Raw genomic sequence first — 27,390 nt, forward strand, 5'->3', positions numbered from 1 at the left:
ACTGGGTCCTAAGTATTCAAATGCTTGAAACTTACAGGGGACATCTCTTTCAAACCACTACAAACACCACAACTAAAGCAAGTTGGGAGAAAAAGGGTTTGTTTTAGCTTACAACTCTCAGGATTTGCTTGATGACAGAAGGAAGTCTGAGCAGGATCTCGGCAGAATCTGGAGGCAGGAGCTGAAGCAGAGGCTGTGGAGGGAGGAGGGCTGCTGCTGTGAGACAGACTTCCTGAGAAGATGTAGTCTGCACAGTGTCTACTCACTCCAGATAAGGGAGCTCACGACACACTAAAGTGTGGTTGCCATTAAGGTCCCACTCTGGAAACCGATAAGTTTTATTGGGGCAACTTACAAGAATATGGGTGAGGGATTAATTACAGGAGGAGAAAATGATGCAAAGACAGCTGCAACACAAAAGTGCACCCCAGCATGGGTGACTATTCACAAAAGCTGGGAACTTGGAGCACACTGAACAGCCTGCAAGCAGCTCAACCTGTGGGAGCGTGTGCTTTGCAAGTACCTTTCCAGTTGGCCTAAGCTACCCTTCCAGGCAGCTTGTCTGAGAGTGACTCTTAGCGGTCTTGTTTACCCTTTGGAGGGAGGGGCCTAGTGAATCTGGTCAGTTTCAGGGACTTCCTGAAGCTCTTTTGAGTTGTTACTTTTTATCCTTAAGGAGCTTCTCTGCAGGATAGATTGTTTTAATCTTGAGGAAACTGCTATATAACAGCCCCCTTGCTGGATTGCCGTGTTTGTAGTTTTTAATACAGCCTAGGACCACCTGCTCAGGAGTAGCACGGCTGGGCTGAGCCCTCCCACATAAATCATTAATCAAGAAAATGCCTAATTAAAGGCTTGCCTACAGGCCAATCTGATGGAGACATTGTCTCAATTGAAGTTTCTTTTCCCAGATAACTGTAGCTTGTTTCAAATGTACATATACACATGTGTACATGTAATTAAAAACAAACACTCATCAGGTAAGTGGTGGCCTCCTTCCAGGACCTTGAGTTTGGAAGATGTCAGAGTGTGTTTTGCCCAAGCAGGAGTTAGTGTCACCTTGCCTGCCAGCAGAGGAAGTGCTGGCTCATCACTCACTGGTGAAGTGACTTGACTTGGAGAGTCCTGTTTCTCTAAGTGAGCTGGGTACCTCATCCCATGCTTCTCTGATTCAGCTAGAGCCCTAACTTCCAGACAGACACCAGTGGGATCCAGAATACAGGTTGGGACCCTCACATTTCCATTGGCAAATGGGGTCCATGTTGAACAGTAGCAAGCAGTGCCATACTATGAGAGTTGTCTGCCATCCAAGCCCCACCCACACCATGCCTATTGGGGAGGTTTCTGGAAGCACCCCAAGGCAAGGGCTTGGAGCCTCTGAGGTGTGCCACTCAGGGAAGGCAGGAGAGGGGGGCTTACCCCGCAGACCAGCAGATCCCAGACAGGCATGTCTATGCTGTCATGCCCCAGCAGGTTGGTGATACGGTAGGCTGGGCCCCAGATTCCAGACAGGACAGGGCAGGTGGGATAATGTGGGCTTTCAAGGCTGCCTCTCCCAGAGGTTCCGGATTGCTGGCCAGCAGGATCTTTTCTCTGCCTTATGTGGTCAGTGGGTCAGAGGTCATGCACCTTTCTACCCCATGGTTTGGTGACCCAGGGAGCACGAACCCTCTTCCTTCTTGGCAGCTATGGCTAACACAGCCTTGTGCTCACTGTCTGTGGTGTTCATAGGGAGATACTGATAGCTTCCAGCGGAGCTAATTATGTTCCTGGGATGTCACTGCTGCCTCCTTTGTGGGCTGCCGTCAGGGCTCCGGAGCGTGCATGGACAGGTGTCCTGCCCTTCCACCCTGGTTCAGGGACTCAGCTTAGAGTTGGAGTACCTTCCCAACAGGGATTACACGGTGACCAAGCACCCTATCTTATCCAAGTTTCAGCATGCTGGGCACATCTCAGGGTCTAGGAAAAGGGAGGGCGTCTGTGATTGAGAGGGTGTATTGGAAAATGGTACAGGCTCAAGCTGGAATCCCGGACCTGACTCTCATGCAAGGTGAGCTACACAGCCTCTGGCTAAAGGTCTGAACATGTGGCTTCTTGCAATTAGAGGAAGTATCTTCTGCAGACCCTCACCTGTACAAAGGGCTGTGCCCCCCACCCCTGCCTCTCCGGCTTGTCTATACTGTTCTTTAGCTCTCTCTTGGTGCCGAGGGAAGCTGGGACTCTTTCCAAGCTCTCCTCATGGAGCCCAGTGGAGGGTAGAAGAGACTGGGACACTGGGCTTAGAAGCGAGGGGGGGTGGTGGTAGCATCTCCATGCCTAGGATTCCGGCTTTGTACTGTGGCCTCACACTGCCCCGCCTCCTCTCACTCCCCACCAAGCCTCCTCAGCAGGGCCTCTCAGCCTTGCCAGGATGGCTTCATTCTCTACTTTGGTTTCTCTTCTGTGCTGGCCAGGACTCCGTGACTGTGTATCCGTGCACGTTTGTGTGTGCATCTCTGAAGTTGCACATCCGTTAATGTCTTCTGTATGCATTTGTACGGGGGTGGGGTGGGGTGGGACGCAGGGGCAGGGGACTGTGTATACACATGTGTCTGTGGATGTATGTGCCTGCGGTTTTGAGTGGATCATGATTTGATTGTGAGTGAGCCAGTAGGAATTCTCGGGGCGGGCTGGCGGGACCAGCATGGCCCCCTGGGGGGCTTGGGGCGGGGCTGGGAGGGGGCGGCTCCCTCTGGAGTCTGAGGATTTGGCCTTTACCTGCAAGGGGAGGAGGGAAAGCTGAGACCATAAAGGCAAAAGGGGCGGGACATGCCAGACCCAGAGCTGCTGCCTGCCGGCACACACAGCCTGAGTGCCTCAGAGTTGGAGTGTGTCCGACTGTCTGTGTCTGAGCTGGATGTACACTGGAGCCTGGAGCTGGAGCCCTGAACAAGATCCCTGAGCTCAGGCTGCCCACTGCTTCACAGACCCGGCATGGAGGTGTCCCGGGGCTGGGGCGGGCTGGCAATGCTCTGGTGGCTTCTGGGCAGCCTGGGGAGTGCCACCAGCACTCACTATCGCTATCTGTGGAGGAACTGCTACCCATGCCACCTGAGCCAGACCGGCTACCCCGTGAGCACCAATGACCAGAGGCCAGGTGGGCACCCCATGAGCAGGGGTGGGTGGGGTCACAATGTCCCTCCCTTTGCGCCTGCCCCCCCCCCCCCCTCTCTCTCTCTCTCTCTCTCTCTCTCTCTCTCTCTCTCTCTCTCTCTCTCGTTTACTTATGCTTGATGTGTATGGTATGCTTGTTCTGTCTGCATGCATGTATGCGTACTTTGTGTATGCAGTGACCTCAGGGGCCAGAAGAGGGTGTCGGATCCCCTGGAACCGGAGTTACTGATAGCCGTGAGCCCCCAAGTGGGTGCTGGGAATCAAATCTAGGTCCTCTGAATGAGCAGCCAGTGCTCAGTGCCAGGAACTGAGCACAAGATTGGAGAGAGCAGGACCAGAAGAACCCAGCAAGTGGTCACGGCTGCTGAGTCAGGGTCCAGATGTACCCCGAGCAAAAAGCAGAGAGGTCACTTGACTGGAGGGGGCTACCATTCCCGCTTCTTGCTCTAAGCTTCTGATGCCCCCTCTTCTGTATCGGCCACTCTGGAGTCAGGTGAGAAGGCAGGCTGGAGAGAGGTGCTCAGGGACCATGCTCCTAGAAGCTAGACCTTTTTTTTGGGGGGGGGGGTGCTGGTGTGAGTGTGGTAGGTATTGTCATTTTGCCACACGAGCCTCTCGGTTCCAGCCAGCAGAGCCACTTAGAGGCTCTGGGCTTAAGACTCTAGTAGCCACTGGGGTGAGACTCCTTTTGTTCTACTTCACCCTGAAATCTGGGATTTGATGCATCTGAGCCAGCCTCTCTACACGTGGCTATCTATACAGAGCTCAAAGCTGGCACCCTCAGGAATGTGTGACTTGGGGCTGTGGTGTGTTGGGCTCTTGAGTGACTAGTCACTTGCAGTCCGGGGGGGAGACAAGGGTTGCCTGAGACTCTTGGGAGATGTCCCTGTGGTGAGTCCCACCCAGGAGAAACCAGATGCTGCCTGCCTCCTCTGAGGCACCTGATTCAAGGGTCCGACAGCCTCCAGCTCCAAGCAGATCTCTTGCTCAGTGGTTCTTCCCAGGCCAGGCCAGTATGTCACTCACTGCCTTGTAAGTGGCACTTGGGAGCCTGTGTGGCATCGGGAGGCTATGGAGAGCTTGGAGCCCAGTCCCTGCTCTGAGCTTTTGCAGAAGCAGCAAGAGGAAGGCTTGTGGAGTATGGCTTACAAGAGTGAGAACCCGGTGCCTTGTTTGTGGCAACAGAAAGCTCTCACTTGGCATCTGGCAGAGTGGGAAGGTCCTGGGGGCCCTTGTGTTTTCTGGAAGCCATGGTGAAGCTTGAGAAAGCTCCAAGTTGGTTTCCGCGGAGGCAGCATTTGGTGGCTGGCTAGCTCTGACTGTTGCGTGCCACTGGGTTAGGTAGGGATTGGTGCCCCTGGTCTGTCCTGGTGGTGTTCTTAGTGCCTCCCCGAAGCACCACCAGGCTCAGCCTCAGCTAAGCAGGTACTTACAAGTTTTCCCAGATCCCAAGGGAACTGGCCCAGGTTGGCACAGCAATGCTAGCAAGTACTGCTTATCTTGTCCCGAGGCTGCCAAGTCCCCAGTCACTGGCAACAGCAGAGGAGGGCAGAACTACTTAAAATGACCTCTCCTGCCCCCCAGCCAGATGGCCCTTCTCTGGTACTCCGTAGACAGTGGGTTTGCCTGCTACCAGAAGTAGCCCCTTGAACAAGCAGGTTCCGTTCTGACTCCCAGGTCCGACTGGCGGGCGTGTTGTGCTCAGGCTCATTCTCATTGGTCAGCAGGAGGGTGTCCATGCTACAGTGGCAGCCAGCTATCTCTGCTCTTAGCAGGCTCTGCTATCGGGGCAGCATCTCGAGATGGTCCCACTGCACAGTCCGTGTGACCCCAGCTGCATTGTCTATGTGTGGGAGGTCTGCACAGTCCTGGAACCTATGGGATAAGAAATTCCAGGGAACTTAGCCTCTGCACGTGCCAGGGGACAGAAAGCTCTCATGAATCTTGCCATGCAGGCAACCTCCAGCAGGTACTACTGAGTCAGTCGGACAGGCTAGGAACTGTAGTATGGAACAGCCGCTGCCGAGACCCAAATTAAACAACAGAGCTGTCTGTACTCTGTATTTTTTTTTTTCCATGACCACTGGTAGTTCAGTCTCCATTTGGTGCCTTAAAACAATGCAGACCCAGGCTGGGGTATAACTCAGTTGGGAGAATGCTTGCCTGACACACACAGAGGCCTGCTTTCCATTCCCAGCGCTGCATTAAAAACTAGATATAGTAGCATATGTCTGTAATCCCAGAACTCAGGAGGAGGAGGCAGGGGATTGGAAGTTCAGGGCTATCCCTGGCTACATAGTGAGTTTGAGGCTAGCCTTGACGATATGAGACCCTCTCTCCAACAACAACAACAACAACAACAACAACAACAACTGTAATCAGAACACCTGCAGGCTCTGGAAATGGGAGTCCTAAGAGGCTAGAATTGATGTGTAAGCTGAGAGCAAACCTGGTCAAACCTCTGTCATCTCCAGTGTGCAGAGGTCAAGTATATCCTGGGCTCACAGCGGGTCCTCCATCCTCAATACCAGCCATACGTGTCTTCTAGTCTCAGACCCCTGCTCCATCCTGATGGCTCCTCCTCTCTGACCCTCCTTGTCAGTTATTATTGTCCATGATTTTCCTGTCAGCTTCCTAAGTGCTGAGGTGGCAGAGCTAACCACCACTCCAGCTTGCTTTCTCTGACCCCTCCAGACAATCCAGAACTCTCTCCCGAGGCCAGGTCCTTTGCTCAGTCGTGTCTGCAGTTTTTATTTTGCTGTGCAGTGCTCTGAGTGGGAAACATCTAACCTCCCATGCTAACTTTGAGGACCACTGAGCCTGTGGCTCCTCAGGTTATGGCCAAAGCTCCCGTCGTAGGCTCAGCAAGCAGCTCAGAGGTCCTCCACACTGAGTATCGTTCTGTGCTGCCGCCGTGTGGCCTACTTTGTGTTGAAGTGAGCAGGATTTAGGTCACGGGTCCTGCCCTGCTTTCAGGGTACCAGTTACCTCTGTAAAAGGGTTTATCTCGGTTCAGAAGATGCCTGTCTGTCAGGGCTTCAGGGGTGTGTCAGGAGCAAACCCTTCATCCTGAGCATGACGGTGCTGGAGGTGCTGAGAGCCCGTTGTGGTGCTACAGAGCTCAAACCTACGCTGTTAAAAACTGTCACTCTCACAGAATTATGCCCTCTGTGTCCAGGAAGCACCTTTAGGAAGGGATGGAAGCTGGAGTCAGTATGCCAGCCCCTCTTAAGAGGCACTCAGGAGACAGTGCTAAAGGCCCTATCCATGCATGGCAGATGTGTAATGGGAGTGATCATGCACCTTGTGGGGAGGGCTGCACACAGAGCGGGGCTGGTGACTGACCCTGTCTCAAAGGACTGTGGAGAGCTAGCATGTGTGAGCGAACAGGGAGACAGTAGCTGGCACGCCTGGGTACGGAGAGCTAGCAGGGTGGTCCTGTTGAGAAACGCCTACCTTGTGCTCAGGAGTCCTTCAGAGGCTGCCTTCTTTGTGGTCAGCAGGGCTCCTGATCATGCAGCTACATGCACACTGGCCACTTTGCTTGGATTGGCCTGGGAGGATTTAGCATCCCTTGCCAGGGTGCTGAGGGTGGCTCAGAGTCAATGCTTTTAAGCCTGTTCACCCTATCCTCGGTGTTGGGGTGCAGGAGTGATGCCCAAGAACCCCAGACTGTCTCAAGTTTTACAGACCAGCTGGCTGAGAAAGTCCCTGGCACTACCTCCGCTGAGCTGTGTGTGCTTTTGTGACCTGCCAAGGCTGTGAGCTCAAGAACCACTCTTCTTCGGACTCCCTGAGATGGATGTTGTTACCCCAGCTCCTCTAACGTGGGGTCTGAAACCCTCATGTGCCCTGACTCTTCTGTCTCAAGTATGTCAGGCTTTTGTTCTCACATCAGCTGAGGACTCGAGTGACGGTTGCTTCGTGAAACAGGAACATTCGTACCGTTGTTTCCCGCCTTTTGTGACAGGCACACAGAGCAGGGCACACTCATGTGGCTCCAGGTGAGCCCTTTGCCACCCAGCCAGTCAGCTCTTCACTACATCCCCATTTTTGACCGGAGATACCTGGTCACCATAGAAACTGTAGAAGGGGCACCACCAAGTGAGGGGGTACACTCCCAGTAGACAGGTCCCAGGAAGCACTGAGAAACAGAAAGGAGGATGCTTCCTGGACAGACAGACAACAGACACTGTCCATGCCTGGAGTCTATGCTTGACCCTGAAGCTCCTCCCTGGAGCCCTCCCTGGGCTGGCCCTACCCTTGGGGTTGTGTGCATCTGCTATAAAGAAGACAATGGCTCATGCTGAAATTTCCTCTGGTAGCTCTTCCTGTCAGGGCATGCTAGCCATGGAAGATGGGCACTGATTATGTCTGGGGTCACAAGGGAAATAGATAAAGTCTGAGAAGGTCTTGAGTTTGGGTGCCGTCTGTCTCCTTGGTGCAGTGGGCCTAGCCCAGTGTGTACCTAGCTGGTAACTCCACTCTCTCTCCCTCTGTCTAGATGTGGATGAATGTCGATCACACAATGGTGGTTGTCAACACAGGTGTGTGAATACCCCCGGCTCTTACCTCTGTGAGTGCAAACCCGGCTTCCGGCTCCACACAGATGGCAGGACCTGCCTGGGTAAGTGTCACCTGCCTGGGGCTCTGAACCTTTGGTGAAACTCACTCTCCAGAATGTACCCATGTCTGCAGAAGGGGCCCAGTTATGTCTGAGTGGGCTGGCACTGGGCTATGCCCTTGGGGGCTCCTTCCTAAGGAGCATGGCTACCTGGGAGTCCTAAGCGCACCTTTACTGCACTCCCCAGGTCCCTGTGCCCTCAGGCTCTGCCCGCTCTGCAACCATGCTGTCTTGTTGAGAGATTGAGACCATCTACGGGGGTTGATCAGTCTGTGGGGACCCAGGCCTAGCTGAGCTGCCACCAAGACGTGAGGTGGGGGACTCCTTGGGTTGCTCTCAGGAGGTAGGAAGGAAGGCTGAGACTTGGCCGTGTCGATTGAAAGCATTTCTTGGTCTGCAGAGCGGGAATTCTCCGGAAGCCTGCATGTGTGAGCATGTGAGCTTCGGTAGTGGTGAGGGGCAGCCAGAGAGCAGGCCCCTGGCCTCTGACTATGTAGAGGCTCTGCTGTGAGGGGAGGGCTTAGTGGCCTCTCGAGGACACAGAGCCCCTGACAGCTTAGAGCTAAAGAAACACCCATGTTATGCAAAGGAAGCTCCACAATGCACTCTGGGCCTGCGGACAGGCACCCGGCGTAAGGCACGCACGGTGGGTCCCTCCCTCTGCTTCTATGTTGTTCTGGGGAAGGGCACCCCTACTTTCTACTTTGGAGACCTAGACAGCTTGGGCCAGTTCTGAACAGCCTGGTCTTGGCTGCCAGATGGCTGGTCATGTGCCAGCCCTGGGGGGTTGCACCCCATACACACATGTCCCAGCCTCTGTCCTCTCCACTCCAGGAGCCAGTCAGTGAGAAGCAGAAGCAGATGCAGAAATGTTGCCATGTGTTTCAGGCAGGGGTAACGGTGATAGCAGAACCCAGTGCCTGCCTGCTGGCCCTTCTGGGAGTCTGTGGCTTGGACTCTTTAGCCTTGGGCACCCTTGCCAGGCAGGGTACTCCTTAAAGAGAGGTGACCCTGGAGATTGGTGTGAGGGGTGACCCCTGCTGCTGGATGGATCCAGGACTAGGACACTCTTCTCTTGTGACCGTCACTGAGAAGCCTTGAGAGGATTAAGAGCCAGGATGACATGTATCATTAACAGTCAGAGAGGACGATGCTTCTTAGACCCAGAGTGACCGGTGGCACTGCTCAGAGGTACTGAGCTGCGGGCCTCAGGAAGCCCAGGAGGGATATCCTCTTACCCTGCCTTGGTCCTGTGCCTGCATCACCCATTGCTGTTGCTGGGGACAGACGTGCTAGATTCTACACCCTTGGGGCACCAGAAGGATGGGTTCAAGGCGTGTGTTTATTATTGATGGTCTTCACTGGCCCTGTGGCTGTTGCCCAACATTGTTTAAGTGGATGGGTTCTCAGGGCTTCCTTCCACTGGTTTCCACACACCCATGCCTGCCTCCTGGCCCCTCCTACCTGAGAGCTTATCTGACTGCAGGAGTATTGGCTGGATGGGGCGCTTCAGAGAATCTCTCTCTCTCTCTCTCTTTTTTAAGCTGTAACTTTCAGCGAGGGTTTTTACACGGATGCTTCCTAAGATCACAATCTCCTGGTTTACTGTGTCTGGGGACAGCAGGATAATGTCCTACATCTCTGTTAAGAGATGCTAGTGCAATCCTTCCTCCCTTCCTTTCTCCTAAGGTGTCGCCAGGCTGAGGCAGCCTGGACTTACTTTGTAGCCAGAGCTGGCATTGAGCGTCTGTACCTCCAGCCTCCACCTCCCAAGTGTCAGGATTTGAGGCTTGAGCCACCACACCCTGCACCAAATACTCTCTATGCTTAATAGAGAGAAAAATCAGAAAGATTCCCACTTCCATTCTCTCTTTAAATTTTACTTATTTTATTTTATGTGCACGAATGTTTGTTTGTATGTGTGTACACTATGCATAAGCCTGGTACCCCTCAAGGCCAGAAGAGGGGGTTGGAACCCCTAGACATAGAGTTACAGATGTCTGTGAGCTGCCGTGTGGATGCTGGGAATCCAATCCAGGTCCTCTGCAAGATCAGCCAATGCTTTAAACTGCTGAGCTTAAAAATGAGAATTTTAAGGACTTTGCTACCAAGCCACTGTAGTAAGAACATTGTCCCCTGTCTTGGACAGCACTCCAATGGGGACAGCAAGGCCCCACCCATGATTTAGTATGCACTCTCCTGGGTGCTCTGTCCTCCCTCTCATTTCTGAGGTGGGGACAGCCAGGCCTGAGGCTGCTCTAGCTTTTTCTGTGTTCTAGCATGAGCCAGTTCCTCCTTTCCCCAGCCATGGAAAGTAGGGCCTGCCCAGTGGGGTGGTTTGGCTGATGGTCCAGGAGCGTTCCTGCTTTCCCGTGACATTTTGCAGAGCTCCGGAGGGGAACGGCCTCGGGGTATCCTAACAGCAAAAGGGGTGCCCTGCTTCTCCGTGTGGCTGAGGTGCTCCGCGTGCTGTGCACTTGTCTAGTGGCTTTTAGTGTGACCTGGGCACAGTTCTTGTGTATGGATGTTTCCTTGTATGTGAAGGACAAATGGGGCCAGTCTAAGGGACCATGGCTATTGCTGGCTTAGCCCCATGGCAAAGCGGGGGGGAGGGGGGGTCTCTTCTCTTTATGTTACACCTGTTGGCTCAGGATGGACACCCTTGGGGCGGGCTCTGCTGCTAACACATAACATATACCTGTGGTGGTCCTGCCGCCAGAGTCACATGACTGATGGAAAGCTGCCCAGCCCTGCCCTTGGCCTGTTCCTACTTGTGTGTACCTGTGGTACACGGTTTTCACTCCCCAGGCTTTGGGACGGTAAAGGACTTTACAGGCTCCAGTCTGTCCCCAAGGCTCCGTCCTGGAGGAGAAACCTCAAGGAAAGCTGCTTGGGCCCCCGAGACTGCTGCTGGCAGTCTGCTTGGTCTGGGGCCAAAGCCACAGGCAGCTCAAACGTGCAGACTGCCAGGCTCTTTTGCAAAACCCATCCCCACGGAGCCGCCAATGCAGCTCTGCCCGTGTCTCCCAGTTCTTCCAAAACCTGGCAGGGGTTACAGTTGCACAAGGGGTCAGCTTCCCAGCCCTGAGAAGCCTGAGGAGGCCTGGCCTGAGGGAGAGGTGGGAAAAGAGAAAGCAGCTGCTGTGGTCAGTCCCTTCCTCTGTCTCATGATCCTACCCTGGCTCTTCGAAGGGCAGGGACTGCTTCCACTTGGCCTAGAGGAACAGGCTGAGGTGGAACAGGGGTGTCGAGGTTGAGCAGCCCATACTGGGTGCAGAACCCAGCAGGGGAGGTTAGGCAGCCACGGTGGGCATTCAGGAAAATGGCATGTCATGGGTGTGTGTGTGTGCATACTTGGTGACTGACGGTGGTGCTGGATTGAAGCGGGTAGGGGAGTTTTGGGAGGGACCCATTCCTCTGCCCTTGGGTCAAGTAGGCCCAACGTTGGTTTTGTGATTGAGTGCACCTGCTTATGGGTTCTATCTGCCATCTACGTAACCCACCAAGTATTTTGGTAAATGCTTTGGGGGGAGGAAGCTGGGAATTTCTTATGAGGCCTCTCACTGGATTGAGTGTGTTTCCCTGGAGGGGTGCAGCCAGAAGTTAAGCCTTGGCAGTAGAAAATTGCCCAGGGCTCCCTGGAAGGACAGGCTGCTCTGGCCACTGATGGAGCATAGAGGGAGCTCTCAGCACCTTATGGCCACATCAGTTGAGCCAGCCCCAACCCTCCAGGATGATCTGGAGGATGCAATAAAGAAGCTGATGAACTTGGCTTGGCTTGGCTTGGCTTGGCTGGCTGGAGGCAGACCTGGCTCTTCATGTGCAGCCAACTAAATGACCCTCGGGTGTTCCTGATGAAAGGCTCTCTGAGGCTTTGGCTCAAGACCCAAGGTTGAGCCTGGAGTACAGGTACTGCCTCCTGAGACTGGACAAGCGTCCTTTGTTGGGGCACCATACATCCAAGAGTGTTAACCAGGTTGGCGCAAGCAGCCCCCTGTCCTATAGGAAATGTATTTTCTATGAGATCCAGGCTCTTTCTCCACCAAACCAGGTCTTTCCTCCGAGCTCTGCACTTCACACCCTGTCCTGAGTAGTGCGACTCCTGCTGGCTGTGGGTGGAGTTGCAGCCCAGCTGTGGTGGAATTCCAACTGGTCAGTGGAGGCTGCCGGGACCAAACACCACGTGGGCTTAAGCCACAGGGCTTTATTTCGCTCATAGTTGCAAGTCCAAGAGCAAGGTGCCAGCCCTTCTGGTCCCTGGCGCGGTCAGAGCCCCATCTGTGGGACCACTTCCAACCTTAATTAAGGTATAAGACCCAGCTTCTGAACAATGTCATATCAGAGGGCTTCAGCCTATGACATGACGGGGCGGAGCGGGGGCGGGGTTGTGGAGGGGAAAGGGTGGGATGGGGCGGGGCGGGGCCTGAGTTGGGCGGGGCAGGGCGGGGGCGATTAGGGTGGAAGGCAGAGGTGGAGCAGGAACACACAGACATTAAGACTCTAATAAAGAATGTCACCCAACTGTAGTCATTTGTGTCTGATCGGGAAGTGGGCCGAGGCGGAATATTGGGTCCTGCAGGCTTGTATACAGACCACAGACTTCTGTGGGCTGAAAGGGGAATCGGGGCATATTGTGGAGACAGACCCATCCGGCCCTGTTGCCTGGAGTTCTCAACCCTCCTGCCTATATATCTCCAGTACTGTGCTTTTAGGTGTCTCACCGACCCTGGCTGAGGCATTTGCCTTATGAGTATGCATCTATATATACTTACTGCAGGGAGGCCAGTCCCTGACTTCGCTCCAAAGGTCACTCAGCCACTGACCTCTCCAAAGGTCTCTCAGCCCCTGGCTTCTGCTCCAAAGGTCTCTCGGCTTTGCTCATGTCTGACCTTGGGTCTGATTTCTAGCACCACAACCAGATGTGAGCCTCTGGCCCTGGTCTTGGCAGAAGCCCCGAGTGTGTGTCTTACAGCTGTGCCTCAGTAACTTGAGGAGCCTGGAGACACAGACCCTGGCCATTCCTGGAGCTGTGAAGCCCAGCGCAGAGAGGACAAAAATCTGCCTGGCTCAGCTTTCCCGGAATCCACAAAGGATGTGCTGGGTGATGCTGGCCTGGCTCCCTGGTGTGCACAGCTTGGGAGCATCTGGGCGGATGCAGTCCTGTGGAGTGAAGGGCTGGGGTGGTTCTGAGGGTGTGAAGCTGCACTGGCATCCCAAGTCTTTAGTGCCAGCCGTGGTGGACTCATTCCGCTGCTTTGGAGATGAAGTACCTTTCCCTCCTGGTGGATGGTGCTTCCTGCTGAGACGCTGAGACGTCATGCCCCTGTGCCTGCCCGGCCCTGCCAGAATGGGCTTCTGGTTCGTATTACGTGTCCCGAGTAGGGACGCAGTTGGTGTGGTGAGCATGAGTAAACAGAGCCCCCAGGAATGTGGGGCCAGCTGAGGCCACGTGCATGGGCGCCGGGACGCCTCAGGAGGGAGGGCTGGTGGCCGAACAGCTGGCTCAGGTGAGGTCAGCCAGGCCTGGGCTCAGCGTGGCTTATGTCCAGTGTAGGGGGTCAGAGCAGAGATGGGGAAGAGCACAGGTTAGCAAGCTTACCTCAGTTCTGTGGGAGATCGCTGTGGCTTCTCCCTTATATCGGGACCCCACGTGGCCAGGAGATCAGTCTCTGCCTCCCCGTGGCTGGCTTCGCCCCAGAGAAGGGGGCCTCCATGTGTTCCTCCGGCTGTGTGTCACGTGAGCGAGGAGAGAGCTGTTGTACAAGCAATGTGGCCTTTAAGCAGGCTTGCTTTGAAGGAAGGCCGGCCTTCTCAGATCCCCGAGGCATCTCACGAGGCCCACGCAGCTGCCAGCACCTGGGCCTTGCAGTGCTGACCCCAGCAGTGCCAGACCCCAATTCCTTAGGCAGTCATTAACCATATTTCCAAGCTAGGCCAAGGACCGAACTGCTTAAAGCTGACAGAGTTCCCACATTCTAGGCGGCATCTAGGGCTGAGCATTGCCACCCAAAGTGCTTTAGTGATGAGTCTCAGGTTTGCTGACACAGCTCTGGGCACAGGCCCGCAGGCAGGCAGACAGCCTCACCTCCCAGGCCATGGCTGCATTCTTGTGGCTTCCCCTCCAGAGCTTAGGGCTAACTTCCTCTAACCACAAGGCCATTGCCAGAGGCTCCGTTGTAACCAAATCCATACCAGGAGCTGGCTGCCACGGCTGGTGGAAACTCTATGTCCGTCCTCCACGCCTTGCCGGGCAGAGCATCTTCCCCTTCTCCACAGGCCAGCCGAGGTTATGAAGGATATCACCCAGAGAGCACACAGGCGCCTACCAGCCCAGCCCACCCCTCTAACCACGCCCTGCAGCAGAAGTCCAGTCAGGAGGGTCAGGGTGCTGCCCTCTGGGACATGGTCTCACTGAGGACCTATGGATGCTGGGAAGTCTGGATGCTTTGGTTGGGTGTGAGGTGTGGCCTGCCTGGCCTGTGAGGTGAAGTGGCGCCCATTTGTAGACGCTCCACAGCTGCCCTTCCTTTTGTCCTGGCCTGAGGACCAAGGGTTGATCTTGCTATGCCTCCTAGCCTGCTGTCAGGGAGTGAGCCAGCTGCTGCTTCTGGGGTTTCGTGTTTTGTGCTGGGGAAATGCTAGGCTTCCATCAAGTTAGGATGATCTGTCTTGTTTCCAGCCTCTAAGTGGGCTGGGTTTACAGGATTGGGGGAGGGGGGAGGGAGGGAGGGAGAGAGAGATCTATTGTACTGTGGACCCTGTAGGTGATTGGGGAATTAGGCTTGCTGGGAACTGAGAAGAAGGGGAGGCTGGTGAGGGTTCATGTGGGAATCCATCGTCATTGATCCTGCCAGTGTGGGGATGATCTGTGCTCTTGGCCTGATCTAAGCTCTTCATGTCCCCAGCCATCAGCTCCTGCACTCTGGGAAATGGTGGCTGCCAGCATCAGTGTGTACAGCTCACCGTGACACAGCACCGCTGCCAGTGCCGGCCCCAGTACCAGCTGCAGGAGGATGGCAGGCGCTGTGTCCGTAAGTATTGTTTGTGCAGCTGGGAGAACGAGGGGGTCCAGGATTCAGGGGAGAAGCTGATGTGAGGATGGATACCTGGTGGTAGGAGGGAGGTGAGGGCTGCTGTGGGCCTGAGCTGCAGGCATGGTGAGTGCTACCAGGTTTTGGGTCCTCCGAACAGGAAGTTCAGGATGCAGACAGCATTCTGGCTCTCTAGGTGTCTGTCTGGGGTGTGGGTGGAGGAGCCAGCCAGGCTCTGGGACTTTAGAATGCCTGCCTAGGAGAAAGACTTTGCTAAAGGAGTGTGTGGGTCAGGACCAGAGTCCCCTCCCCCACATCATGTGGAAGTGGGACAGAGCAGGTGCTGAGACTCCCCAGCACAGGAGGGAGGGAGTGTTAATATGAGGGGGCCGAGGCCAGCCATGTGGGTGGAATGGCATGGGGTCTCAGGACTGGGAGATCACAAAATTAGGGGGCACAGGGCTGAATAGGTTACAGAGCTGGGGTTGTTAGTAGTTCACGGGGTCACAGGAGTGCGAAGGTTACAGGATGGAGGGAATCACAGAGCTGGAGCCCTGGGGATGCAAAGGGGGAGAGTTTGACAGGGCTGAGGGAGTTACGAGGTTGAGAGGGGTACAGGCTTTGGGGGGCAGTCATAGGCTTGGCTGATCACATGGGATCCTTGGGTCAGAGGACTGGGGATCACATGGTTTGGGGCTTCTGTTTCAACACTGTTTCTCGTTTTGTTTTGTTTGTTTTGTTTTGTCTTGTTTTGTTTTGTTTTGTTTTTGAGACAGGGTTTCTCTGTGTAGCCCTGGCTGTCCTGGAACCCACTCTGTAGACCAGGCTGGCCTCGAACTCAGAAATCCGCCTGCCTCTGCCTCCCAAGTGCTGGGATCAACACTGTTTCTCAAAGCAAGAGATCTGGGGGGAGCAGGCCAGGCTCACAGTCAGAGCTGACCTGGGCTGGCCACCCCCTTGCTGGAAGGCCGCCTTCCTGCTAGGCTTTTCTTCTTAACATGGTGCACATTCTTTGGGAGCCATGACACTTGAAAGTCGTGGGTTTGGTCGGGTGCTGACTCTGTTCTGGCAGAGCCTTAGGAGTCCCGACCTTGGCTATGGAGACTTACTGGGGAATAGAGACTTATTGGGGGAACTCAGAGCTGCCTCCAGCTGCGGGGGCATGGCACAGGCTGGAGCAGAGAGGAATTCCTGTACTGAAGGGGATTCTGAGTCGTCAGAGTCCCTTTCCCCATCTCTTTTCTCTGCCTCCATCCCTCTGGTATCCAGGGAGAAGCCCCTGTGCAGACGGCAATGGTGGCTGTATGCATACATGCCAGGAACTCCGGGGCCTTGCCCACTGTGGCTGCCACCCAGGTTACCAGCTTGCTGCAGACCGCAAAGCCTGTGAAGGTAGGGTGCTCTGTCTAGCCCAGCATCCCCGAGGCACCTGGTGGGTGGGTCTTTGGGTGACCTAGAGTGATCTCCTCCCCCTGACAGTAGATGGGAGGGAGGCACCCCAAGGAATGGTCTACAACCCAGCCAGGTTTCTGCAGAAGGGAGGGAACTCGGGCTTCCTATATTGTCCAACTGGCACCTAGTCCTTAGAACCCAGGAGAGGTCAGCAAGGGAGAGGGAAAAAAAGCCACCTATATACCCCAAAATGTGTTCCAGCAAGTCAGTGCTGGCCTTTCTCGGGACTGGTGGTGTTAAATGGATCGGTGACTGTAGTTGGACACTAGTTTCTAGAATTCATTCCTTCATCTTGCTGGCTGCTGTCATACAGCTGGGCCAAATGTGCTGTCCTGATCTTGATCTCTCTGTAGATAGTGGGTCTGGGATGACCAGACTTAGGGAGTCTGCCCTTTGCCCAGTGACTACAGGGCAATTGAGCTGCTCCTGGGCTACCTCCAAGTGTCATGTCAGATACTCAGGTGACCGAAGGGTGGGGAAAGTAGCCACACACCCATGCCCATCTTGCACTAGGAAGTTATTACTGTTGCAACAGAAAAGACCCCCTCGGGCTGGAGAGATGGCTCAGTGGTTACAAGTACTGGCTGCTCTTACAGAGGTCTTGAGTTCAATTCCCAGCAACCACTTAGTGGCTCACAATCATCTGTAATGAGATCCGATGCCCTCTTCTGGTGTGTCTGAAGACAGCAACAGTATACTCATAGACATTTAAAAAACAAACAAGCCGGGCGTGGTGGCACACGCCTTTAATCCCAGCACTTGGGAGGCAGAGGCAGGCGGATTTCTAGTTTGAGGCCAGCCTGGTCTACAAAGTGAGTTCCAGGACAGCCAGGGCTATACAGAGAAACCCTGCCTTGAAAAACCAAATAAATAAATAAATAAATAAATAAATAAATAAAACAAACAAACAAACAGAAAGGACCCCCTCTGGGCTCATTATGAAACACAATTTGGGTCACCACCATCTGCTCTCTGTCAAGCCGTGCCTTGCAGGTATTGGGACAGCATGGTCTACACTATGGTGTCTAAGCCAAGAGGCTGTTAATGTGCCCTGTGATATCAGCCACCATCACTTTCCCATTGTTGGGAGTCCCTAACATCCCTTCCCTGTCTCTCCCTTGCAGATGTGGACGAATGTGCCTTGGGTCTGGCCCAGTGTGCTCATGGCTGCCTCAACACTCAGGGGTCCTTTAAGTGTGTGTGTCACGCAGGCTATGAGCTGGGTGCTGATGGCCGGCAGTGTTACCGTGAGTCACCAGGACTGGGGGTTACCGCAAACAGTGGACTGGGGGTGATTGGGGTACTAATGTGGCTCCCCAAGACCCTAGAGTCAGTTTCAGTTGGGCAGCTCTGGGTGCGGGTCCCCAGGGGCTGCTGAGGGAGTGCCGACCCCTCATCTCAGCTGGGATCTCCTCACAGGGATCGAGATGGAGATTGTGAACAGCTGCGAGGCTGGCAACGGAGGCTGCTCACACGGCTGTAGTCACACTAGCACAGGGCCCCTGTGCACCTGCCCTCGTGGTTATGAGCTGGATGAGGACCAGAAGACCTGCATTGGTGCGAGCCGGTTCCTTCCAGGCTGCCCTGCCCCTCCATCTTCATCGCTGCTACAGCAAGTCTTGGACTTGTTTGGTGCTATGGCTTAGAAGTCTCCTCTCTCTGCTTGCTGCTCTTGACTGCCTGGGCTCAGCAGGAGCTGCAGGAGAGTTGACAAGAGTCAGCATCAGCACCACAGCCCAGAAGGATTCTGAGTGCTTGGGTTGGCGCGTGGGAGGGGGCGTGGGGGAGGGGGAGAGGTGTCCGTGGAACTGTTCCTTCCAGTTGTCTGTGGTTCTGTGGCTGTACGCATGATTGGTTGTATGTAGTGAGCAAGTGATCCTGTACAGGCTCACACAAGGTCAGGTAGGATTGTGTACAGGCATGTACACAAGGGTGTGGGTGTGCCCGAGTTGTTGCTGTGAGATTGTGGGAGGGTATATGTGTATCCATGGCACCAGTAGGCTCCTGTGTGTGTCCCACAGACATCGACGACTGCGCCAACTCTCCGTGCTGCCAGCAGGTGTGTGCCAACACCCCCGGTGGGTATGAGTGTAGCTGCTTCGCCGGCTACAGACTCAACACAGACGGCTGTGGCTGTGAGGGTGAGCGCATGCCGTGCGGTAGCAGCTGGGTGGTTAGGGGTTAGCCTTGGCCCTCCTGAGGTGGACATGGGATCCACCTGCTTCCTGCTCTGCTAAATGGACATTGATTAAGTGCCTGCTGTATGCTCAGACACACCCACCCTGACCACATGTCAACTTGCTTATGATCTGACGTACTACACACAAGCTGTACATGTGGCTAGTCAGGCTCGCATACAGCCACAAGCATATACTTGTATGCAATCATGTACTTTAAGTCACACACACCATTGCCCCTTCCTCCTCCCTCCTTCCCTCTCTCTCTCTGGTCTGTAAGCACTGGCTTCCCTCGCAAAGTTGGGGCATGCTTCTGCCTTCTCCTTAAATGACTCTCCTGGCAGATGTCCCCTGTCCCTTCACTCTTGAGGGGAAAGACTTCTGAGGCAGTCTCTGTGGCTGGAATGGGGTAGGGTGGTGGTAGTGTTACAGCTGCTTAGAGGGACGAGCACTAGACTTGGTCAATTGGGTACAGCCAGAGCAGGAAGGGTCCTCCCTGGAAACACAACCCCAGCATCCCTGTTTGTCTGCAGATGTTGACGAGTGTGCCTCTGGTCACAGCGGCTGCGAACACCACTGTTCTAATCTGGCTGGCTCCTTCCAGTGCTTCTGTGAGGCTGGCTACCGGCTGGATGAGGACCGCAGGGGCTGCACGCGTGAGCCTCCCCCTACGCTTCCCTACCTTCTGGGTGTCTGTTCCCAGTAGCCCACACTGTCTGTCTCCTGCTGTAGGGGTGGGGCCAGCAGGCTGGTTGGGTTCATGATTGATAGGCTAGGACACAGTGTTACGGGGGGGGGGGGGGAGTGGGGGGTGGAGGGTGGGGGTGGGGTCTTGAGCATCCCATTTCAAGAGCTGCCGACCTATGACGGTGCTGTTGCTGAGTCAGTGGGCGGCAAAGGCTGAGAGGCCTGTGTGTTCATCCCCAGCCCTAGAAGAATCCGTGGTGGACCTGGATGGCCAGCTGCCCTTTGTCCGGCCCCTGCCCCACATTGCGGTGCTGGGGGATGAGCTTCCACAACTCTTCCAAGATGACTATGGGGCTGAGGAGGAGGCTGTGGCGGAGCTGCGGGGAGAACACACTCTCACTGAGAAGTTTGGTGAGGCATGAGCCTGCCCTTGGCTTCTCCCCTTGGGGATGGCAGTTCCTGGGCTAGGCTGCCCTATGATGTTGAGGGCTCCCAGAAGGGCCTACCCCTTACAATGTGTAAGCTCATCTGGGGTTCAACTGGCCTAGGGTGGGAATCCTGTGTCTTACCTTGGAACTTAGAGGCTGGGGATCTCCATCGCTCTCTCCTCTCTGACCTAAGGGCCTGAGGCTAGGGATCCAGTTCAGAAGTCCCTCTCCCTGTCTTCCTGCAGTCTGCTTGGATCACTCCTTCGGCCATGACTGCAGCCTAACCTGCGATGACTGCAGGAATGGGGGGACCTGCTTCCCGGGCCTGGATGGCTGTGACTGCCCAGAGGGCTGGACCGGGATCATCTGCAATGAGAGTGAGGCTGCTGGTGGGGTCTAGGCAGAGTCTGTGAACCCCAAGAGCTGTGATTCATTCTGTATGGTTCCCCCTGCCTAGCTCTGGGGAGAAGAATCTGAGTATGTCCACACACCCCTCTGTCTGACCATCTGTCCACTCACCCATCTGTCTATCCATCTATCAATCTGCCCTTTTACCTACCCACCTACCTACCCATCCAACTGTCTACATATCCATCCATCTGTCTACTCACCTACCCATCCATCCATCTACACACCTATCTATCCGTCTACACACCCATCCATCCATCTATACACCCATGTACCCATCTATCCACTTGTCTACCTACCCACCCATCCATACATCTATCTCTACAATCATGTACCCATCCATCCATCTATATACCTATGTACCCATCCATCCATTTATCCACCCATCCATCCATCTACCCACCCATCCATCTATCTGTCTACCCACCCATCCATCGATCTGTCTACCCACCCACCCATCCATCCATCTACCCACCCATCCATCTGTCTACCCACCCATCCATCGATCTGTCTATCCACCCACCCATCCATCTATCTCCTTACCCACCCAGCCATCCACCCACCTATCCATTCACCTATCCATCCATCCATCCATCCATCCATCCATCCATCCATCCATCTATACACCCATATACCCATCCATCTATTTCCATACTTACCCACCCATGCATCCTTCTCTACATCCATGTACCCATCCATTCCATTAATCCCACCTATTCACCATTTTATCGGTTCATCCCTCCCTTTGATAAGTGTCTGCCAACTGTTCCCCAATCCCTGCCCCTTGTAATAGACATGGTGCTAGGATGTGGAGCACTCTGGAAAGCATCAGTCTCTAGGCATCTAATGACAAATCAACAAATAGCTAAGACTGTTGGAGGTGTCTGTGGAGGAGAGCTAGTGGGCGGGCTTCTCTTGTACAGGTAGTGGGGATTCTGAACCATCTGATGGGAGCAGAGCCTTGCTTAGGACTACATAACAAATTAGTACCTGAAGCACCCTGAAAATGGATCTATCTCCAGTCTTCCTTATCCTTCCCAAAGCCACCAGGCCCTTCAGGCTGTGAGGATCACCTGAAATAGGTCATCTGATTAAATGGGTCCTTGCGTGTGTTAGATGTCATGATGTAGCCATTGATTAGTGATGTCTGCCCTGAGCATGGTTGGGGCCTAGAGGCACAGATGGCATCATTTCCTGTTTCAGGCTGTTGTTTAAAATGGTTGCCTTTAATGCCAGGAGAACCTGAGTTCGGCTGTTGGTAATCCTGGTGTCTCCCTGTCATCCCCTGTAGCTTGTCCTCCAGACACTTTTGGGAAGAACTGTAGCTCTCCCTGCATCTGTCAGAATGGTGGGACCTGTGACCCGGTGTCAGGAGCCTGCCGCTGTCCCCCAGGCGTCAGTGGAGCCCACTGTGAGGATGGTGCGTGTAACCCCCCTGGGAACTCTAAAGAAAGGGAAGCAATATGGAGCTTGGGACAGACTCCTATTCTTGTTCCAGGGCTTTAGGCTGTGCCTGGGAGGGAACAAAGAGCTCTAGTGAGACATGATGCCCATTTCCTGGAACTAACATATAGAAGGTTAAGGCTTAACACCATGGGTGGAAACATGTTTGGAATGGATTCTCTGGGGAGGTGGTGAGCCCCTCGGACCTGGGACCATCCAAGCAGTTCTGGGTGATGGCCAGCTGGGCCTTGTAGGAGGAATTCTGCCTGTGCTGGTGGCTGCATGGGGTGATGTTTAACATCCTGTCTAGCTGCAGCTTCAACACTGTGGGAGAATTACAGTTCATGGGACTAACTTTCTCGGGGGGAATAGCTTTATCTTTGGGTGTCCAGGACTTTATTCGACCATTTTACCTGTTCCTGTTAGGTCAGTGGTTTCCTACCTTCCTAATGGTGCAACCATAGAGTTGTTTCCGTTGCTACTTCATAACTGCAATTTGCTACTGTTGTGAATCATAATGTAAATATCTGATATGCTGATGACCTTAAGCGACCCCTGTGAAAGGGTCATTCGACCCCCAAACGGCTTGGAAGCCACAGGTTTAGAACCATTGCATTTGAGTGGGAAGATACAGTTGACAGAACCCAGCTAGCTGTCTTAGTCAGGGTTTTACTGCTGGGAACAGACACCACAACCAAGACAACTCTTATAAAGGACAACATTTAATTGGGGCTGGCTTACAGGTTCAGAGGTTCAGTCCACTATCATCAAGGTGGGAACATGGCAGCATCCAGGCAGGCATGGTGCAGGAGGAGCTGAGAGTTCTACATCTTCATCTGAAGGCTGCTAGCAGAATACTGGCTTGTAGGCAGCTAGGATGAGGGTCTTAAAGCCCACACTAACAAGACCACACTTACTCCAACAGGGTCACACCTTCTAATAGTGCCACTTTCTGGGCTAAGCATATACAAACCATAACACCAGCCCAAGGAAGGGTCCCAGGGTAGTCTGAGACAATAGGGTAGCAGGGTAGTCACAGGGTGTTTTGTGCTCTCCCCGTCCCCTGTCCCCCGTCCCACTTACTGTCTCTGTTGCAAACACGTGGAGACTAGAAGAACCATAGGTATGACAGGCTCCAGGTGTCCGCAGGGACATTTGGCAGGTATAGGATCTGAATTTACGTCACTTCCCAGAGACTTCTTCTGCAGTCCTGCGGGAGGGCCACCAGATGCCCCAGCAAGTGAAATACATCAGTATAGTGAGCTGAATGGGGCCTCTGGGGAGAGCAGGCAGATTTTGGGGTTGGAGACCTCATGGGTACCTTGTGTTTCTCACACCCTGGGTGTCCCTTACTTTGGGGGGTGCATTCTTCCTGCCTCTTCCTGTGACTGTATCTGCTCACACCTCTTCACTGCCTTCCTCTCTCTGTCTCAAGGCTGCCTGCCTGTGAACTAAGGACACTATTTGTTATTGTATCTGGGGAGCTACTTGGGCAAGGTGGGGTGCTCTTTTCTCAAGAGCCTGGGGATTGGGACCTGGCAGCTTTTGAGGATTCAACTATCTATATCCCTTTTGGTAGAGACATGGGGCAGGGCAGAGCCAGAGGGACAAGGGCAGCTTTAGCCCTGAGGCCTCCCAGGCCTGGGTGTGGTCCTGACCAGGTGAGGCCTTGGAACTTTCCCTCTGGGGTGGAGAGGTTGGGCTCTACATTCTGTGTGGGTCAGGGGTCAGGACACTTAGAGTTTTGCGGGCTGGTGAGTGTGCACAGTGCTGCTGGCTCTGAGGGACTGGCCAGCCCAGCTAACAGGCCTCATCAGGAAGTTCAGCTTGTGTCCATTGGACATGGCTGCTCCTGTCTCCTGACCTGGATACTAGGCCTCTAAGTGTGTCTTCATCTGAGGACCATGTGTGGGTGGGCCAACTTCTTGATTCTCTTTAAACTGTTCCCCACAGGCTGCCCCAAGGGCTTCTACGGCAAACACTGTCGTAAGAAATGCCACTGTGCTAACCGGGGCCGGTGCCACCGCCTCTATGGGGCCTGCCTCTGTGACCCAGGCCTCTATGGCCGTTTCTGTCACCTTGGTGAGTTCTACTACATCTGTCTATATATATGGGAACACCTGCTTTGTACTGCTTCACACTGTGCTGGGAGCATTATGGTAGCCTCTATAGATGAGTTGACTTGCAGTTACATATCAGCTGGAGGCCTATATCACTGCTGTGTTGGCCTCTAGGTATCTGGTGCACTGACCCTAGACTGGTGTGACTCTTAGCTCACACCTGGTAGTGCAGGCAAGCAAGACAGGACGTCCCAGGAAGCTTCTGGGACATTGATCTTGGCTTGTGGAACAAAACCAACTTCCCAGCCCCTGGCAGAGTTCCTGTCTCTGTTACACGGACTCTCAGGGAAGGAAGGGAATGGTGGCTTAGCGGAGAAAGAGAGGGTGATGGTAGTGTTTGATATCTGTGAAAGATGCTTGAGAGGAGAAAGCCAGGGTTGTCCTAACTGGAAAGTGGTCCGACCTAGGGATAGCCTATCAGCTATGCAGACCCTGGTTCTTAGCCCTAAGTCTCCAGGCCACGGGCTAGAATTCCTAGAATGTTCTGGAAGGGGACTCAGCTACAGCGGCATATGGATCTCACCCCTGCTGATTTGGGCTGACTTGGGTGGGTGCTGTAGTAGGCAGGCTCCTTATGGCTCTGCGTCTACAGCTTGCCCTCCCTGGGCCTTTGGACCGGGCTGTTCTGAGGACTGCCTTTGTGAGCAGTCACACACAAGATCTTGTAACTCGAAGGATGGCAGCTGCTCCTGCAAGGCCGGCTTCCAGGGCGAGCGCTGCGAGGCGGGTGAGTCTCTGGAAGAGAGGGAGGTCCCAAGGCCATTGAGAACCTCACTTCCATCATACAATTGTGTCTTACCTCTCACTCCGCAGAGTGCGAGCCAGGCTCCTTTGGGCCAGGCTGCAGAAACCGTTGCACCTGCCGGCCAGGTGTGGCCTGTGACCCTGTGAGTGGCGAGTGTCGGACGCAGTGTCCTCCTGGCTACCAGGGGGAGGACTGTGGCCAAGGTGGGTGACTGTTCTTTGGGGATTTGGGGATTAGGGTTCCTTGTACTAAGGAGTTGCTAGAGTGTACAACTGGAAGCTGTCAATCGAGAGCCTGGGTGTAAATGGCCCCTTTACCTACCATCAGCTCAGTGGTAGTGTGGTTCCTGGACTGTCACAGAGGTGCCCAAAGGAGCTGGTCTGCCTGCCTGGTTCAGGGTCAGCATCTCTGTCGAGCTTTGCCTCACTGAAGCTCCTTGGAAAGCTCTGTGCTGGAGTCTGGGACAAGATGATGAGAAGGGAGCCAGAGGTGGGAGTTGGGAGGAGGAGCAGGATGGCTGCCGGGGCGGGGGATGCTTGGAGAATCCGACTCTGCTTGTGGGCCTGCAGTCTGGGGTGTACAAGTGAGCACAGAGCTGTGAGGATCTTATTTATTTGACAGGCAGAAGAATGGACCTCAAGACCAGAGGGGTACATTCATGATATGGGTCCTTAGGTGTCACTGGGAGGCCTGAGGCAGGGCTGGGAGCTGGTGGCTTGGTAAATCACATCCTGATTGGTTGCAGCCCAGCATATATGGGGCTGAGAGATTGGCTAGAGGACTAGGAAGGGAGGATAAGGGGCTGTGGCATATACCGGCAGGGGACATATAACTGGGTACTATGGACTGTGATTCCCAAAGTGAGAATCTAAGGCTGTGTAGCCTGTGGAATGGTAGGCTGGACACTCAGATGTTTGGCTTAAGGCTTCTTGACCCAGAGGGTATACAGCCATGTAGTCACAGGTCCTTGAAGGAGGGGCAAAGGCCCTTGGTCGTATTGGGGTCAGTACAGCTGTTGTCAACAGGCCAGAGGGGGGTGAGCCCCTCTTGGCATATAGCAATTGTTGTCTCTACCCATTGATCAGATTGGAAGGGGGCCTCAGGGCCTGAGTGTGACCACTTTAGGGTGGGCAAGGCTGGAGAGGAACGCAGGAGCCACTAGCCATCCCCTCTGTAGGGGGAAAGGCAGAGAAGTCCCCAGCAACACCAGCCAGGGTCATGGGTCAGCTTGGCAGAATCCCACCTGTGGGATGAGGCCTGGTGAGGGCTCTCAGGTCTTCTTGGCATAAGAGAGAATATGCAGGGCTTCTAACTCAGCCTAGAATCTCCAGACCTGACCTGCTCTCAAGACTCTTTGGTCTCAGGCTTGTTTACCAGCTCTGAATGCCCTTATTCGTACAAGCATCTGGGCAGTGGACAGGACTGAGCCTCCTAACAAAGCCACCCAGAACATGCTCATGTGCACACACACACACACACACGCGCGCACACACACACATGCACACAAATGCATGCATGCGTGCACACACACATTCATGTGCCTTTGTACACACACACATGCGTGCACACAGACACACATGCACACAAACACGTGCATGCACACACACAGTCATGTGCCTTTGTACACCATACACATACACGCACACACGCGTGCACACACACACACACACACACACACACACACACACACACACACACACACGTAGCTTGCTTTCCCCTCTCCTTTCCCAGATTCTGTGCCACATCTCAGGCCTAGTGTTCAGGGGAGCCTGCTTCCCACTAGTCCTGGGGCCTGCCCCTGTACCCAGACCAAAAGGAACCCCCCTTTTCCTTTCTTTATTGAAGCCTCCAGTGCCCCCAAGGACAGACCACAGGAAATGACATACATACTTTTACAGAAATGGCTCCTCTTGTTATTAGGTCTGGAAAGTATTACTGCCCTGAGCACAAGCCCAGGCTCATCTGGTGGGGAAAGCTCCTGAGGCCTCGAGGGACCAGCCGTGTTGAGCTTTCTCCCTGGTCTGTGCTGCGTGTTTGCCACTTGTGCGTGTATGTGTGTATGCATGCATGCGTGTGTGTGTGTGTGTGTGTGTGTGTGTGTGTGTGTGTGTGTGTGGTGTGTGGTGTGTTCATGCATGTGTGTGTATGTGTATGAGTGTGCATGCGTGTCTGTGTGTGTGTGCATGTGTATGAGTGTGCATGCGTGTCTGTGTGTGTGCACGTGTATGAGTGTGCATCCATGTGTGTGTGTGTGTTTGTGTATGTTTGTGTGTGTGGTGTGTTCATGTATGTGTGTGTGCACGTATATGAGTGTGCATGCGTGTCTGTGTGTGTGTGTGCATGTGTATGAGTGTGCATGTGTGTCTGTGTGTGTGCACGTGTATGAGTGTGCATCCATGTGTGTGTGTGTGTATGTTTGTGTGTGTGTGGTGTGTTCATGTCTGTGTGTGTGCATGTGTATGAGTGTGCATGTGTGTCTGTGTGTGTGCATGTGTATGAGTGTGCATCCATGTGTGTGTGTGTGTGTGTGTGTGTGTGTGCGTGTGTGTGGTATGTGCATGCATATGTGTGTGTGGGGTATGTTCATGCCTATGTGCATGTGTATGAGTGTGAGTGTGCATGTGAGTGTGTGTGTGCATGTGAGTGGTGTGTTGCATATGTATGTGTGTGTGTGGTATGCTCAGGTACCTAAAGCATGCACACATGTTGTGCTGGATCCCTGATGACTGCTTGCCTGCTGGACCTCTGCATCAGACCTGCTGTTTCATCCCAGCAAAGGGTAGAGTGAGCGGGGACTAAGCAGGCAGGATGTTTTCATACTTCCTAAGTTCCTGTCCCAGCCTCATGCTCTCTTCTCCCTCATCCCTGAGGGCATGGCTGTTGTAGGGAGCACAGAGTGCTTGCCTTCACCAAGTGAGGCTTTTCGGTACCCGGGGCCATCTCGGGTACCAGGGAGTGGCCATATGCAGTCTTGAGGCCCTGTCTTTGACCATTCCTATCCAGGGCACTCTGAGTCCTGCACTGCTGTATTCCTTGGTGTGACTTTGGTTTCAGAGGGTGGGGGCCCAGACATCTGGGGTTCTTCTTTGTATGAGCCAATTACTTCCTACCCTACCTCTAAT

General features: G+C 54.1%; 1 protein-coding gene across 4 annotated transcripts in view; it reads left to right on the top strand.

Moving 5' to 3' along the window:
• Megf6 (multiple EGF-like-domains 6) overlaps positions 1–27,390 on the top strand; it is a 105,018-nt gene that overhangs the window by 64,041 nt on the left and 13,587 nt on the right. For 3 of the 4 annotated variants that reach the window (XM_006538826.3, NM_001162977.1, XM_011250240.1), the window contains 13 exons: positions 7,658–7,780; positions 14,683–14,808; positions 16,078–16,200; positions 17,385–17,507; positions 17,680–17,817; positions 18,282–18,401; positions 18,971–19,093; positions 19,365–19,535; positions 19,798–19,929; positions 21,252–21,380; positions 23,357–23,485; positions 24,116–24,250; positions 24,337–24,471. In XM_006538826.3, the coding sequence (XP_006538889.1) occupies positions 7,658–7,780; positions 14,683–14,808; positions 16,078–16,200; positions 17,385–17,507; positions 17,680–17,817; positions 18,282–18,401; positions 18,971–19,093; positions 19,365–19,535; positions 19,798–19,929; positions 21,252–21,380; positions 23,357–23,485; positions 24,116–24,250; positions 24,337–24,471 (1,707 nt within the window). Of the gene's footprint in view, positions 1–2,779; positions 3,137–7,657; positions 7,781–14,682; positions 14,809–16,077; positions 16,201–17,384; positions 17,508–17,679; positions 17,818–18,281; positions 18,402–18,970; positions 19,094–19,364; positions 19,536–19,797; positions 19,930–21,251; positions 21,381–23,356; positions 23,486–24,115; positions 24,251–24,336; positions 24,472–27,390 lie in introns of those variants that run through there. The other variant, XM_006538827.2, reaches the window with a different exon arrangement.

This window comes from Mus musculus, chromosome 4, assembly GCF_000001635.26.
Source record: "Mus musculus strain C57BL/6J chromosome 4, GRCm38.p6 C57BL/6J".
Lineage (NCBI taxonomy): Eukaryota > Metazoa > Chordata > Mammalia > Rodentia > Muridae > Mus > Mus musculus.